Here is a 17,535-nt window from a genome sequence, read left to right as displayed (position 1 = left end):
GAAATGAGCAGAACCAGAAGAACATGGTACACAGCAACAGCCACACTGTGTGATGACTAACTTTGATAGACTTAGCTCTTCTCAGCAATGCAAGGATCTAAGACATCTCCAAAAGTCTCATAATGGAAAATGCTATCCACATCCAGAGAAAGAACTATGGAGTTTGAATGTGGATTGAAACATAATATTTGCTCTTTGTTTTCTTCTGTTTTGTTTTGTTTCTACTTTCTTGTGGTTCCTCCTATTGGTTCTAATTCTTCTTTACAACATGACTAATGTAAAAATATGTTTAATAGAAATGTATATGTAGAGCCTATATCAGATTGCAGGGGAGGGAGATGGGGAAGGAGAGGGAGAAAATTTAAAACTCAAAAGCTTATGAAAGTAAATGTTGAAAACTAAAAATAAATTAATAAAAACAATTTATATTAAAAACAGTAAAATAGTTTAATATTAAAAAATAAAGCTATCCTCTTCAAGAATTGATCAGGTTGTGACTGGGGCAATTATACCTCTTTAATAAAAGCAATAGTGCAAAAAATTGAATTAAAAACAATAATCATCTTTTTTTTTAATAAAACACACTTGACCTTTTTAAGTAAATGAACTCATTTCTGCCTCAGATAGCTTCTTTGAAAGAAGCAGTAGCCAAAAAAACAGACATCACAGAACATTTTAGAAGACAAATAGCCACATCTTCAATGGATTTTCATCAATACAGGCATTCCCTCCAGCTAGTAAGAAACAACCCTCCCACATCTACCCCTCTTAAAAGATTCTTATCCATTTCCAACTGCAAAGCCTCTGTGGGAGATTTACATCCTCCACTTACTTTCTACTCTATATGTTTTCCATATGTTTATAATGAAGAAACAAATCTCTGTTTATCTCCCTGTTTCTTCATACAAAGGTAGGAACATGTGATAGAGAGAGGATTACTGTTTGAGCATGGGTTGAATGATACAGTCTCTGAAGTTCCTTCTAACACTGAGATACTGAAGCTGTAAATCTACTTTCTTGAAAGTCACTGATTAAATGAGGAGTAGTTTGGAAAATGAGAATGACATCTTTGTAATGATAATGGTAGGCAAACTCTCAGGCTTTGTTTTACAAAACAAACTCTCAAGCTTCGAGCTACCTACAGAACATTATGAAATGTTGTTGTCATCTGTTTAATGCTGTCATTAACCCACTGGCAAATAATCACTGGAATATCATAAGTTTGTTTGGCTTATCACAGCCCATTTTATTGAGGGAGACTTCACTGACCAGGACATCTGTTTAGCTCTCTATTATGGAGATTTTTTTAAATCTAACTTTTATATGCACCTGGGCATTCACTAGAGGCAAGCAGATGGCAACTCAATTTAAATGTTCTTTCTCACTTCAAAACAGCATTAACTTTGTATTTTAGTTTTTCTTTTGTGTGTGAGTGTGTGCTAATGTTTAATATAACATTTAAAAGGGAACGAGAATAGGTACAGTTATGATACTTCAGACTGATTTTGTTTCCCTTCAAACAAAAATAATTAGTAACATTGACTTCTTCATAACATGAATTCATAATGCACATCAAGTCTTTTTTGGAAAATTCGAACCATAAGTGCTCTTCTTCTATGGTCCCCTTCAAATAACTCCTGCAATATCCTAGGAATATATTAAATATTGCTAGGCTGGCAAAGTGAAGTCTGTTAGTGAAAGTTACAATGGGCTTCAGCTTTTACTCTGGCTTGCTGAGTTAGGAGAAGCACATAGTGTAATGCAGCGAGTCACCCTTCTGCATTTCTACTGGCAACTGCACCAATGACTATATTCCAGGTCTAAGACTGAGCAGCAAATGGCAGTCCTTAAATACTGTTGTATGGTCAGATTGATAGACCAGCACTTCCAATGTGAATAAACAGCAAATGAGAGTTTGGAAACGTCCAGGGAGTAGGAGGAAAACCATCTTTAGGAGGACATTTGCAAATATAGGAGAATTCCTTTCTCGTGTCAGTATAGGGAGACAGTGCTAAAATGTAGGCTTTTTCGGGTTAGGACAGCTTGTGATAGGAGTTACAGACCACATCTCTGTAGTGTTTTAAGGACTATGAACCACTTTCCTCTTAGAAAACCATGTGAGGTAGTAAGATTATCTCCAGTGTAAAGAATAAGGAAACTGAGTCTCTGGAAAAAGAAATTATTTCTCAAGACCAAATAGCTAGTAAATATTATAGCTAAGATTCTAAGTCAGGTCTCTCCAACACTAAGATGCCTTAAGCAGCATCTAATACAAGCATCTATTTTACCGATGAGAAAACTGAAGTTTCACATAGTAAAGTAGACAAATAGTATTCAGATGATCTAGGGTTCTAACAAATGCCTTTGGATTCCGTATTCATGTGTCTATCAACTATGTCATGCTTTTCCAAGTAAACAAACCAAAATATTTTTGTTGTTATTGTTCTTATGCCTCTATTATGTTCAAGGCATTATACTAAACAATAGGAATAGGGATAGAAATAGCAGAATGAGCCTGTGATTTCATTTCTATGGGCATTCAAATGAGAAGGCACATTTTTACAATGTAGCCTTATATATTCTCTGTCATTTTTAGGTTTAGAGATTTTCCTTAAGTAATAAGTGGTTAGGTGACCTGCCCAGGGTCACACAGCCATTATTTATTACAGGTCAGTCTTGAACACAATTCTTCTTGGTTCTGAGACTGGTGTTGTAGCCATCACACCATAAAGCATCTCTCAAGCACTGGGACACCAAAGACAAAGTGGCCATCTCTTCTTCCCTCCTTCTTTTTCTCCCTCCCTTCATTCCTCCTTATTTTCCTCCCTCCTTCCCTTCATTCCTTTCTTCCCTATGTCCTCCATTTCTTTATCCCTCCCTCCTTCCTTCCTTCATCCCTTCTTTCTTTTCTTCTTAATAGATATATAATACTCACTGAGTGAAATGAATCAAATCAGATTAGCTTTAATTGAACTGAATTAACTTCTACAATTTAGAAGTACATGATTACCCTGAATAAATGAGAGATTTGATGGAGTTATGGGTGCTGGAGTGTTATGTGGAACTTGAAATATACTGAGTGGTAGAGAGGCTTAGTATGAAAGACTTTCATTCCAAACCTACCATTCCAAACCATTAACATCTATTCACTATATAACTCTGAGGAAGTAACTTGACTACTCATTTGGGATCATATGCTGTAAAATAAATATGGTAACACTTACAACACCTACTTTTCAGGTTTTGGGGGTCTAGTAACAGATCTGAACTCAGAGAGGAAAAAACAAGACCTCTTCCTCCTTTGTCAAGTAAGTCCCTCTTTCAGGACTCACTGACAACAAAAAAGATGATCTGTATCATAATGTGACTGAAACAGGCTATGTATCCATAGTAAGTCAGGAGGTGAGGTATTAGAGTGAGACGAATACTGTCACTAGAGTCAGGGTCACTGAATTCAAATCTCTCTCCGATGCTTTGGATTTTGTGTGACCTTGGGAAATTCACTTTATTTCCACAGGGCTCAGTTTCTTCATTGTCAAAATGAGGGGGTTGGACTGAATGACCTCTTAGGCTCCTTCCAAGTCTAGAACTCTGATGCTATGACCCTATGGCCCTCCTCTTCTTGAACCAAATATTCCTCTGCTACCAGGTCTCAGAACTCAGATTGCTACAATCCCTACCAGAGATCGATTAAAATTTAGATTGATTGACATTTAGCATACCAAGGGAAAGGATGCTGGATTTGGAATCAGAGAAGGTAATAACTGTGTGATCTTGACAAGTTAGCATATTTAGACTTCAGTTTCTCATTTGGGAGATGAGAAGCCTAGACTCAAAGACTTCAAACACTTCTTTGAGCCTTAAATCTATGTTCTTTTCATGGTATTGGACTAGGAAACTTAACAACAACAAAATATCATTATTGAGTGTATGTTCCAAGTTACAAAAAAAAAGAAAAAAGAAACAAAAATACCCTGTATTATGCCATTTATAAGTGAACAAGTTTAAAGAAATGGGGAGGGGTGATTCCTGAATAAGTCTAGCATCCCATAGGGATGCCAGTGGTAGCACTATTTTAGCTTCTATTCATGGAGAATTCAATCCACAGGAATAAAAGCTACATTCATTTTAATAAAGTGACATCATCGATGCTAAGAACAAACACGAGGTACCAGTTAAATTCTCCTCTCAGTGAAATAAGTTTTATATAAGATATTAGTATCAAATCTAGTGAAGCAACTGAAAGCATAGAGATTCATATGGAAATGATTTTCTTGACAGACCTAATGAAGGCCTGCCTGATGAACTAGTTGGATGGTGGCTTACTGCAGGAGGACATATTCTCAATGAAATTTTCCATAAGATGCAGTTGAAGTGAGGATTTGAGGCCATTCCCATCAGCTACTACTTTCCTTTGTGATGATAGGCAACAGTTTTTTTTTTTTTTTTAAATAACCCTCTGATTATAAACATGAAACGAGGGTGGGAAATAGAGCTATACCTTTCAAACATGCTTACCACTATTACTGAAGCTATAACATACCAGGTAAAAATAGTGAATGGGCTTCCTCCCAAAATAGGAAAATATCACATTGAGTAATATAAATTTCCTATATAATTGACTCTACAGCCAAATTTGCTTATGCCAAGACTCCTTTGCTACACCTTCACTAAATCTCAGATATTAGATTTATAAGAAGCCATAGTCTGATTCAAGCACATACATTCTATAGCAAAGGAAACCAAGGCCCATAGGGTTGAAGTGGCTTGTCTATGATCACATAGCTACTAAGTGATAAAACTGAAATGCTAACTCATGTCTTCTGATTCTAAGTCCCCATCTCATTGAACTATTTAACTAAGCTTCATCAGTTAAAAAAAATGAATCAATCAAAACATATTTATTAAGTGTATAGTATTGGCAAGGCACGGTGCTAGGTATGAGAGAAACAAATAGAGAAATAAGGCAGGCATTTAAACTTGTAGAGCTTATATTTTACAAGGCCTAGACAACATATTCTCAAGTAAGTAAATATACAATACATAAAGAGTATCAGTGATTTGAGGGCTGGGAAGGCTTAGGAATAAGGAATAAAGTGATCAAATATATGGAGGCAGGGAAACACAAGAAGTGTCAGTTATTGGAAGCTAGAATGGCTCAGCACAGGCCCAGACCCAGCTGATCTCTCCCAACATTCCCTTCTAAAAAAAATTTTAAAGTAACAATACAAACCAAATTTTTGGAACAGCAGAGACAACAAAGGGTCAGAAGGAAATATTTTTTCAACCTAAGACAATTAGGAGGTCAGCAGGAGAGGTGGGTGACCCTGGGGTGGACAGAGGTCCAGGATACAGCACGAGCATCAGTAGTATGACTTGGAGGTGGCCATGACAGCAACGGCAGCTTCAGGAGCTCTCAATCCAGGAATGGTAAAATGGTCAGAGAACTAGTCAGAAAGAGATTACAGGGGACCCTTTGCTGGCACTGATAGGCAACTTTACTGCCCATAAGCAGTTTAAGGTCATAATTCCAGGAGAAAGAGGAGCACTAGTACAAGGGAACAGGGGCTCTGGTTACAGTTCCAAGGTGGAGAGGAGTGCCAGCACTTGTAGCTAAGGGCCTTGTAAGTAGCACTTGTAAGCAGAGGGCCTGGACATGGTTCCAAGGCCAAGAGAAGCACTAGTACTTGCAGCTGCAGGGGAGCAGGGACCATTCCTTGGTAAAGACCAGAATGCAGATCAGGAGAACAATGATCACATGTCTCCAGATAGCATCACCTTGGAAGCACTAAAAAACTTGAACAGCCCCATAGCTAGCTCTGAAAATAGCAGCATAAAAAAGCCTGAAGCTTGGGACGATCCCTCCCCACTCCTAAATGAGCAGAGCCCAACCTTAACATAAAGTTCAAGTCAATAGGCTGGAAAAGGGGCAAATAACCAAAACAAGTGATCATAAAAAGCTGCTATGGCGACAGGGAAGATCAAGCTATAAACTGAAAATTCAACAATGTGAAAAAGGCTACAAGTAAAGCCTCAAAAAAAATTCTAACTGGACCCAAGGCCAGCAGATATTCCTGGAAGAGTTAAAGGAAGATATGAGTGATAGAGGAAAAAAAAATCAGAAATGAGAGTGATGCAAGCAAATTATTAAAAGAGAATTAACAACTTGTTAAGAGACAGAAAAAATACTGAAGAAAATAGCACCTTAAAAAAGATAATTGCCCTAATAGTAAAAGAGGTGAAAAAAAATCACTGAAGAAATAAACTCCTTTAAAAGCAGAATAGGCCAAGTGGAAAAAGAGGCACAAAATCTCACTGAAGAAAATAATTCCTTAAAAATTAGAATTGGGCAACTGGAAACTAACGACTCTATGGGACTTGAAGAAACAATAAAACAAAGTCAAAAAATAATTTAAAAAGATAGAAGAAAAATTGAAATATCTCTCTGGAAAAACAACTACCCTGGAAAATAGATCAAGGAGAGATAATTTAAGAATTAGTGGACTACCTGAAAGCCATCCTCAAAAAGGGCCTAGACACCATCTTTCAAGAATTTATAAAGGAAAATTTCCCCAATATTTTAGATCCAGAGAGTAAAGCAGAAATCAAAAGAATCCACCAATCACCTCTTGAAAGAGATCCCAAAATGAAAGCTACCAGTCTTTTATAGCTAAATTCCAGTGCTCTGAGGTTAAGGAGAAAATACTTTAACCAGCCCAAAAGAAAAAAAATCAAATATCATGGAGGTACAGTTGAGGTCACACAAGATTTAGGAGCTTCCATGTTAAAGGACCAGAGAGCTTGGGATATGATAGTCCAGAGGGCAAAGAAGCTAGGATTACAACCAAGGACAATTTACCCAGCAAAACTGAATATAATCCTTCAGGGGGAAAAATAGATACTTAATGAAATATAAGATTTCTAGGCATGCCTGATGAAAAGATCAGAACTAAATAGAAAATTTGACATTCAAATAGAAAACTCAAGAGAAGCATAAAAAGTTAAACATGAAAGAGTTAAACTCTTTACATTCCTGTGTAATAAGATTATCTTATGGAAGATCATTGTGCACATTAATAGCAATGTTGTATCAACTGTGAAATACTTGGCTACTCTGATCAATGCAAGACAGTTTTCATCACAATGATGAAAAATGCTATCCACATCTAAAGAGAGAACCAATAAACTCTGGATGAAAAAAAAAATCATCAATTATCCTTGATCAAAATTTAAGAACTAAACAGTCTTTTCCCAAGTATTTATAAGTACACATGGATTTTATATAGTTATACAAATGGCTAGAAGGTGAAAATAAAATAAAATCTCAATGGATTTATTATTTGTTGATAAACAAGACATTTGACTTAGTAGTAGTCAATATATACCCTAAAGACAGTCCCTTAACAAAAAATTTGTCATGCAGATAATAATATCATATATGATTTCTAGATAGAAGGTGCCATGGATATTTTTTTCCAACAAACCTCTAATTAGAAATGTGAAATAAGGCAAACACACACACACACACACACACACACACACACACAACTATGCCGTCTAAACATGCTTAGCACTGGTATTGAAGCTATAACATACCAGGTCAAAATGGAAAAAGGACTTACCCTGAATAGGAATTCTGCTAACTAAATATTCCTGAACATTAGGTTGAAATGAGACTAAGGACATTAAAAGCTGCCCTCAATTAAATCTATTCAATCAAATGAGTTCAACCTAAAAATCAACACAAGAAAAAACAAAATGGATAAGAAATGTTTATTGCTCATATTATGACTTAGAGTTGGCTGGCCAGTCTGCTAAGTTAGTATATTGATACATATATAGGGTATAGTCATTGCAAATGGACTGTGATTTGGACCAAAATTCAAAGTGACTGGCGAGAAAAGACCAGATTGCATCTTAAAAATCTGGCAGTATTTTTGGATGATCACCAACTTACCCTTGATGTCCAAAACTGTTATTTTATATACATACATACATACATACATACATACATACATACATACATACACACACACACACACATAATATCATGAATTTCAGAACATGACAACCTCTAAAGATTCAAAGTGGTAGATGACCCAGATGACCATGGGGAGAATAAGGAAGATACAAATAGAGGGGAATGTATCTCTAACAATTATCTCTATTCAAGAAGTGACAGGAGGGGTATGTATATAAAGTATGTAAAGCATTCTTTTAACTTTTAAAATACTGTGTAAATGTGAGAGATTACAAATGTACATTATTAGAAAAGGATGTAGGCAGATCATGTACTAACAAAAAGAGTTCACAGATCAATGACCTGAGGGTAACAGCATCATTCATACACTGTAATAAGATAAAGAGGAAGGCCTCCAGTATTTTAGAAAGATTGGTGGAGGTTCCATGAGAAAACTGGAACAAAATCACACAGAATGAGAAAGTACAGGTGAGTTTTGATCTGTACTGTACTGATGAGGTGGAAGAATCACTATATTTATGAAGTCAAAGACAATGGAATAGAGAAGCATTCATAGATATATCTACTGTTATTACCATATTGTAACAGGATATATGAGCATTAAATATTAATCACCACTAAAACATTTCATTAGAAATTCTCACATTTACCAAAAGTATATATCTTAGCAAATTTATGGTAGCCATTTTATTAGTATTCATTAATGATTTTAATAGTATTAATGTTTTATTGAATAATAATTATTATCAGAATTTCAAATATGATATTCACTTGGTCCCAGAAGATGTAGCTTAAGAACTTAGTAAGGAAAAAGCATCTTAAAAAGTAGACTACCAAAGGTCAGTCTGTATTATATAAAGAATCTATTTATCTATTTTAGAAATAGATCAAGAAGGGGAGCTGCATGAATTCCTCTTTGTCTTTTGCTTATATGTAGACATCATAGGCATTTCTAAGATTTCTTATGATATCTTGTCAACCATCCAAATATAATTTGGGACAGCATAATATCTATTTCAAAGGCTATAAATCAGAAATTTCTATGGACATTTTACAGAAAGACAGACAGATCAACTTCGATGTAAAACCTTGGAAGGGGTGCAATCTGTGAGTTGAAGCAATGTCCATCATAATGAGATAACCCACCCATAAAATTATGAAAACCACAAGTAAGGTTTAGATCGGCTATTAAAATTAAAACACCTAGAATACATTCTCCTTACTTATTGCCCTATCTTCCTTCAAAACTTATCTCTAATACCACCTCTGATGTGTGGACTTTTCTGATCCCTGCCCCCATCCACTATAGTCATTCATAATATCTTATATTTACTTTGTAAATATATTCCATTTAATATACGTACATACATTTGCCCCCCTCCAACAGGCTATAATACTCTTGAAGAAAGGGATTTGGGGGTGTTATTTTGCTTTGTCTTAATAACCTTAATGCATAGCTGCTCAGTGTCTTAGACATTGTAGTCGCTTATTAAATTCAGAGAGTGATAGTATAATAGGATCCACCTTTTCAGAAGTATTCAGCTATGCCAAAATTTGATGTACCCATAAAAAAATAGCCCCAAAGGTGCCTGATTGAAATCTGCCTTCTGGCTGGTAGAGCCAACACCATTGCTTTAAGAAGGTATGCCCAAATCACAGAAAGCAAGAGAATGGAATTTTCTCATGCCTATTTCCTAAAGTACTCACTTGTTTGGCAATCTGCCGAGCAAGGACGTCCATCCTTGAGCCTGATTCAGATATCATTTTAGCTGCATAAATCACATCAGTTGTGTGCTTCAGTGGGCCTCTGCCCCTAGAAATAGAGAGAAGCATAGTGGTTACGCTTACTTGATACACAGGAACAAATCATACATCAAAGATCATTGATCTCAGTCCTCAGGCAACTCATTCCTCTAATGCAGATGACAGCCCATTTTTAGCAGTCAATGCATTAAAAAAAAAAGATGTGGAATATAATCAGGAAGATCAAATGGACCAAGGAAATTTCATTCCATCATTTGTAATGAAATAATTCAATCTGGGCAGGGATTATTCCAATTTGTTTTGTTATCCCTAGAACCTTGCACAATGCCCCTAGGATATAAATAGTAGTTGAAATAAATGATTTTGTGTAGTTGAATTCAATTCTACAAACATTACTAATTGTGTATTATTTTTCAAAAACTATGCTAAGAACCAAGGATACAATGAGAAAAAAAATGTCCCTGTCCTTAAGAAGCTTACATTTACTGGGTGGAAACAACTTATATATACATAAATAGTAAAGAGCCAAAAATACAACCTGTGTTGCTAGAGGATTTGACCTGTGACTTATTGCTCATGTACCCATGGATAAGTCACTTTTTATTTCCCCAGGCCTCAGTTTCTTCATTTATGAAATGAAAGTTTGGATTTTATGACTTCATTTTTATCTCTAGATATATGATACTTGTGATTCTAAATAAATACAAAATAGTTTGTAAGGGGAAGCACTTATGAGAGGGCAATTGGCAGAATATTTTTTTTCTTTAAAGAGGTGGCCCATTAGCTGAGTTTTGAAAAAGAAAGTAGAGATTCAAAGAGAGAGGAATTAGGAAGAAGAACATTCCAGGTATGGAGCCATGACCTATAAAAAGGCATGGAAATAGAGATGGAATATCACATATGATGAGCAGCAAACAGAACAGCTTTCCTGGAATGAGAAACCCGTAATAGTGGATTGTAAGTATAATTACTCTGAATATAGTTGGAGTTATATTGTGAAGGGCTTTAAATGCCATAGAGGATTTTTTTTCTTTTCTTTATTTGTTTTGATGCTGAAGGTGATGAGGAGCCAATGAAGGTTCTTGAGTAGAAGAGTGACATGATAAGATCAAATATAAGTTCAATCCATTAGAAAAGTTTCAAGAACTCCGTGACCAGGAGAAAAGGAAATAACATTTCAATTCAACAGAACACACACACACACACACACACACACACACACACTCACATACATACACACACTCACATACACACACACACTCACATACATACACACACATACATACACACACACACTCACATACACACACACACTCACATACACACACACACTCACATACATACACACACTCACATACATACACACACATACATACACACACACTCACATACACACACATACACACACACTCACACACACACATACACACACTCACATACACACACACACACTCACACACACACACACACATTTTTCAAAATTTGCTATATGTTCAAGGAATCATGCTAAGCAAGAAGTGTGCTGGGCAAACATCAATGTCCCCATCTTAAATGCAAAATTGAAATTAGATGAGTCATAGAATATATTCAGATCACTTTGCTATACATAGCTGTTATACTGTTCATCTTTGCATTACCATTTTCCATTCAAGTTTTTTTAATTCAACAATAATCCAAACCAGTGAGAATTTATTAGCATCTTCTATGTGCAAGACACTGTGCTAGGTAATAAGGTCCTCACCACCAAGAAGTCTACATTTTTCTAGTAAGATGCAATAGGTGAACAAAAACCAAATACAAAATGATGTGTGGAAGGTGAAAAGCTCCAATACCTTGGGTGGAAGGAGAATGAGGGAAGGCTTTGGGTTAGTCATTTCACAACATCTGAATCTCATAAACTAAGGATTATAATTTGTGGAAATAAGGAAGGAGACCATTTAAGGTAACCTGGGATTCAGCCTGTACATAGCTAAAAGAAATGTGGAATGGCATATTAAATTTGAAGAATGGCTAGTCAACCAGTGTTGGATGAAATGTAGACTGTTTGAGGGCAATAATGTGAAATAAGAATGAAATTGTAGATAGGAAACAAGTATTTATTAAGCACTTACTATGTGCCAGACACTGTGCTAAACACTTCACCAATATCTCCATTTATCCACACAACATTAAAGATAGATGCTATTACTATCCCCGTTTTATAATTGAAGAAATTAAGGTAGACAGAAGTTAAGATACTAGCCCAAGGGACACACAGTCAGTAAGTGTCCGAGGTCAGACTGAAACACAGATTTTCCTAGCTCCAAATCCAGTTCTCTACCATTTGCACCAGCTAGCAGCCCAAGTACTGAAGGCTTTAAATGCCATGTTCAGTCAGTTGGTCAATAACCATTTATTATGCGCCCTCACTGTTGTGTGTTTGAGACACAAAGAAAGGGGAAAATCACTTTGCTCTCATGGATAATTCTTTCAAATGAGGATCGTGTAAACTTATAGGTACATATAAGATACTTGCAGAGGATATAGAAGGTTAAGCCAAAGTAGAAGCCTTTACTCACTGGAGGACTGGGGAAGGGTTAAAATCTCTAGAAATGTGGCATTTGATCTGCCATGAAACAAACCAGTGACTCTGAAAGTTGGAGGTGAGCTCATGTTGTATCCTAGAGGCATAAGGGAGTCATTGAAGAGTTTTGAGTAGGTTAGTGACATGGCCATACAATATTTAGCAAAGATTATTTTAGCACTATGTGGATTGAAAACAAGGAGAGGAAGAGGAGAGAGAGGGGGAGAAAATTTAAAACTCAAAATCTTATGGAAGTGAATGTTCAAAACTAAAAATAAATTATCTGAAAAAAAAAAGAAGGCAAGGAGAAAAGTTATGATGTGGCACATTAGTGGGGCTGGTACATCAATTCAGAGTATTCCATGATATAAATAAATTTGTCATAGGGTCAATAGGCTTTGCTTAAATAGAAGTAGGAGTGATGAAGAAATGGAAAATTATAAAGCATGGGTAATCCAAGACTCCTAGGAACTGTCTTAGATGTTGGGAGGATATGAAAAGGGGAGACCCTGAGTACCCAGGATGTATGCATCAAGAGGAAGGAAGCAGGATTAAGAAGGATTCTGTCTCTTTTCCCATATTGCCTTGGACTAGTTAGACTTGTCAATAGCCCAGTTATATATTCATTTATGTAAATGTCTGCTTGGATTTGCTTCTGTAGAAATATCTGACAAGGATGAAGAGACTTCCTGTTTGTGAGAAAAGTCAGGGAAGATTTCTATAATGCTTGGCATCTATGTAGAAGGTTATCCAACTGAATAGCTGTTGTAGAGAAGTTAGTTTGGGGGCTGGCCCATGGAATCTACAAAGGCATGTTTTACCTCCCAGCTATCCTCAATTTTTAGAGAGACATACATAACAAAGGCAGACACCAGTGTGGACTAATAAGATGGATAACATGACCTTGCCTCTTTAACTTAGCTTATATATAGGTTCAAATATATTTGCAAGTTAGTCCTGAGATCCTGGTAAGCTTTCTAGCTCAACCTTCATGGTGCTTTTGTGGAATTTCTATGGGAGATTTACCTGAAATGGGTTGTGGTGGAATAGGATTGTATAAGGAGTTAATGATACCCGAGGAATTTATAACCCTAAATAAGGTCACGGAAAGTTGTCTAAGACATCCAACTGAAATTCAGTTTCAGATATGAGAGTTAAAAAAAAAAACTTAATCTTGACCTGAGAGCATTGAAGCTGAATTTCATCTGGCTATGGTCATTCATAGGCTAAATCTTGTCTAAAGGGTTAGCACACTGGCCTTAGAAAAGAAAAAAATAATAATCACTATATCTTAGTAGAAAGAAGCTAAGATAACCAGCAGGTAGCCACAAAAAGTTATGCCCAGTATTGATATCATATAGAAGTATGGTGACCAACCAAGTAACCCTGAAAAACTATGAGACCAGAAGTCATCCCCAACAAGTGCTGTGAAGCCAGCAGTAGCCAAAAGACCAGGGAAGAGATGCTTAGCAGAGACAACTTCACATATGGTAATGAAAACATAATGTCCAAATAACAGAATAGAGTACTATGATGACATTATCAGAGAAGATCATCAATCCTGATATGTTTGCCTTAAAGATATGTGTTCCCTACATATGTATCCTTCATGAAAACATTCTACTCACACAGGTTACTTCTGTCTTTGGTCAGCTTTCCTGGCTACTTCCTTACCCTGTATGTCTGCCATCCATGAATGGTTCCTGGTCAATCAATCAATTGGCAAGGATGTAATAAATGTCTACTATTTACCAGGAACTATGTTATATTCTAGGGAGGGGTACAAATATAAAAAAATGGAGCAATGGAAATATATCCCAATGAGGGGAGTAAGTGTATATTTATGCATATACAGAATATGTAGGAGAGCTGGTTGGCACAGCAGAAAGATTGCTGGCCTTGGAGTCAAGAAGACCTGAGATCTGACACCTAACAGTTACTAGGTGTATGACCCTGGGCAAGTCATTTAACTTCTTTTGCCTCGGTTCCCTCAATTGTAAAAGGGAGATCATAACAGCTACCTTCATCTCAGGATTGTCATAAGAAACACATGATATGATATTTGTAAAGGGCTTGGCAAATTTAAAGCACTAGATAAATGCTAGTTATCATTATCATTATTATTATTATTATTATTATTATATAAAGATAATAAATGAGAAGTAGCAAGGGAGAGCATTGTAGTGATAGAGATTAGACAAAGCTTCACATAGAACTTAATGCTTGTGCTGGACCTTGAAGGAAGAGAGGGATTGAATGAGGTTGCAACATGCTCTGTATTTACGTGTATTCAATGTGCATCACCAGGTAGACCCTTCATATTTGGCACATATATCACTTCTTCTATTGGTGGTGTGGAATTTTGTGGAGCATCGTACCCCACATGGGCAAGGGTGGGAGATTTTCTTGTCACTTTCTTTTTTCTTGGCTAAGGAATTTGATGGAATGCTATGATTTTTGTTTGAATTAGTACATCCACTAATTGGCTGATAAAAGTAAAGATAGCAGTCAGGGATCATGAGCTATGTTTTTTGAGTGGCAGCTAACCCATGGAGTCCTTGGAATTTTAGATAGCTTTTCCAAGGTCTCAAATGTAGAAGAGATATCCAGTTTACTAAAAAGTCATATAAGGGGTTTAAGGCCTATATAGAGACATATCTTGATGACGCTTTTTTTTTCGTCTATTTTAATTAGACTTCCCACATTCAATGGAATCAGGCCTCAGAGCACCAAGCAAAGTGCTTAAGTCATCCTGAGATAGCTTTGGCTTGCTAATATAGAATACAGATAGTCTTTAGTTCTACTGACATATGCCAGCTGCCTTCCTTGGACATCTACTAAAAAGACATGATGTAGACACTGGACCCTCATGCTCTCCCAGTGAATCACTCACATCCCGACTTTTTGTAATACAAAAATCATCACTAGATTTTGTTTATTCCAAGTGAGCCCAAAAGCACTTCATTTGAGAGGCTTAAATCAAATTCCCTGTATTAAGCAGGTAGTGCTGTGAGGAGATTTTTAAGCAAGGCATCGGCTTTCATTACTTCTATGAATCTCCTGAGAAAGTTAAACTCGAAAAATGCTGCCTAAGCCCTCGGAAGGCAATACATCATTTTTCAAGGTCTACTACAATGGACAAAGGTTATTGGGAAGATGTGTAGCTCCACACAGCAGCGAAAGACAATAATGGGCCATTTCCCCCTGCATCAATATATTTCCATGTAAAAATGTGCTAAGCCAAAGCAGTCAGATTCCCTCTAGCTCCTAATACATTTACCAGTTTACCATGAAGCAAGGCTAACATTTTAGACAGAGAAAAGGGCCTTAAATAGTGATGACAATACAATGTGACAGATTACAATTAATCTTTTACATTTTTTCTTAATTAAATGTACTATTTGGCCAGTTTCCTATTAAATGTTGGACAAAGTACATATTTTAAAAATGATTCCCCATTAAACCAACCATAAAACTTGTATCCAAAGAGAGAGATATGTCCTGGAATACTGATGGATTTTGAATGTTTTTAGGCTATGGCATGGCAAGTGATAAAGTTTTCGTCTTCCAACAAAAGACATTCAAAGAATTGATTAATTGAAAAAGAATCTGAGATCTGGGTTCAAATATTAGCATTATCACTTACTGTCTGCGTGAAAGCAGGTTACTTCAGCTTCACTAGGCCATAGTTTCTTCCTCTCAAAAATGAGGGAATTCAATAGAAAATCTCTAAGGCCTTTCATCTCTAAATATATTATTAGATTATCCTATGACTCAGTGGACTTTGAGTGCATTTGAATAGCATTCCAATAGAGCATCCCAGCAGCTGCACTCCACTTCATCTCTACCCTCTGTCCCTCTAATTAGAGAATAGAGCCATGAATTCCAAAACCTCCATGTAAGAAGGGAACATCAGATGTTCAGAACATCTTATTTCTCACCTGGATGCACCATTTGGGGATTTCTCTTATTTTTCCAATATTCCCCTTTGTTGGGTACTTTTCTTGGCCCTTCCCTCTTCCGCCTTTCAGGTTGCATGTTGTTTTCTCCTATTAGACGGTAAGTATTTTGATGACAGGGACTGCTTTTCTTTTTGTATTTGTATCCCTAATGTTTAACACAGTGACTGACATATAGTAGGTACTTAATAAATGTTTGATTGATTCATGGGAGTAAAATGAGGAAGAATGACCAGCTTGTGCAATAAAGGTAGATTTTTTTTTAAAGAATGCCATTCTACATGGTATAGGTAGGAGAAAGGGCAGCAAATCTAGGACATGTCACCCCCCACTATGGAGTCACTGATGACACCGTGCCAAAAGTGTTGATAGGGTTCTGAAAGAGAGAGCTGTGGCATGTATTCACAACACATTAGGACTAGGAGTGGATTTGGAACACATCTAATGTAACTCCTCTGATGTTACAGACGAGGAAACTGAAACCCAAATAATCATAGAGCCTAGAGATTGTTAGAGCTGGAAGAAAGTTTAGAGAACGTCTCATCAATTTACAGAACAGGAATTTGAATGCTCAGATACTGAGGTGATTTGTCCAAAGTCAGAGAGATAAATTATGGAGGAGCCTTTTCCTTCTGATTGCCAGGACGGTTGTTCTTTTATTGTATGGAGTATTTATGCTATGAAGACTCAAAGAAATGATAGCTGATGGTTATAGATATAGAGCCAACAGAGAAAATAGAGCTACAGTAAGGTGCAAGTATCTTCCTTTATGTAATTTATACTGTGTTTTCTTTTTTACCTCTGTTGATATAAAATATAATTTATAATGAATGTTATCTGTATTATTTTTACTTGAATGTAATAATATGTCTTCTCCAAAAAAAACAAATAATTCCCTCTTCCATGGCAGGAATGGGCTCAATGTGTTTTGTTATTTCAATTGCCACTAAAGGTTTTGAAGACCAAATCTTCAGGCAAATTATTTTGTAGTCAGACTCCTGTGCCAGGCAATTGGTGAGAAATTCACCATCTGTGTACTGGGCTCAGAGCACTCCAACACTGAGCAAGTTGATAGTCTAGTTCTCCAGTCTCTTTCCAGCCCTTCTGTTACTTTTCCTAATGTTGACATGCCCCATTCCAATATAATGTTCAATCCACATTTTTACTGACATGGACTCAAGGCATCCAGGAGGCTTGCAATTTGGACATGAAGAGATTTTCCTTTCTTTCTTTCTTTCTTTCTTTCTTTCTTTCTTTCTTTCTTTCTT

At 36.4% G+C, this 17,535-nt stretch overlaps 1 protein-coding gene across 1 annotated transcript in view; it reads right to left on the bottom strand.

Annotated features, from left to right (window-relative positions):
* CTNNA3 (catenin alpha 3) overlaps positions 1-17,535 on the bottom strand; it is a 1,857,428-nt gene that overhangs the window by 58,823 nt on the left and 1,781,070 nt on the right. The window contains exon 15 of the mRNA XM_027840655.1: positions 9,689-9,794. Within this exon, the coding sequence (XP_027696456.1) occupies positions 9,689-9,794 (106 nt within the window). The remainder of the gene's footprint in view (positions 1-9,688; positions 9,795-17,535) is intronic.

Source organism: Vombatus ursinus, unplaced genomic scaffold (assembly GCF_900497805.2).
Source record: "Vombatus ursinus unplaced genomic scaffold, bare-nosed wombat genome assembly UNPS02014847.1, whole genome shotgun sequence".
Classification (NCBI taxonomy): domain Eukaryota; kingdom Metazoa; phylum Chordata; class Mammalia; order Diprotodontia; family Vombatidae; genus Vombatus; species Vombatus ursinus.
Note: the sequence above shows the minus strand (reverse complement) of the source record. Positions and strands in the feature narration are given on the sequence as shown.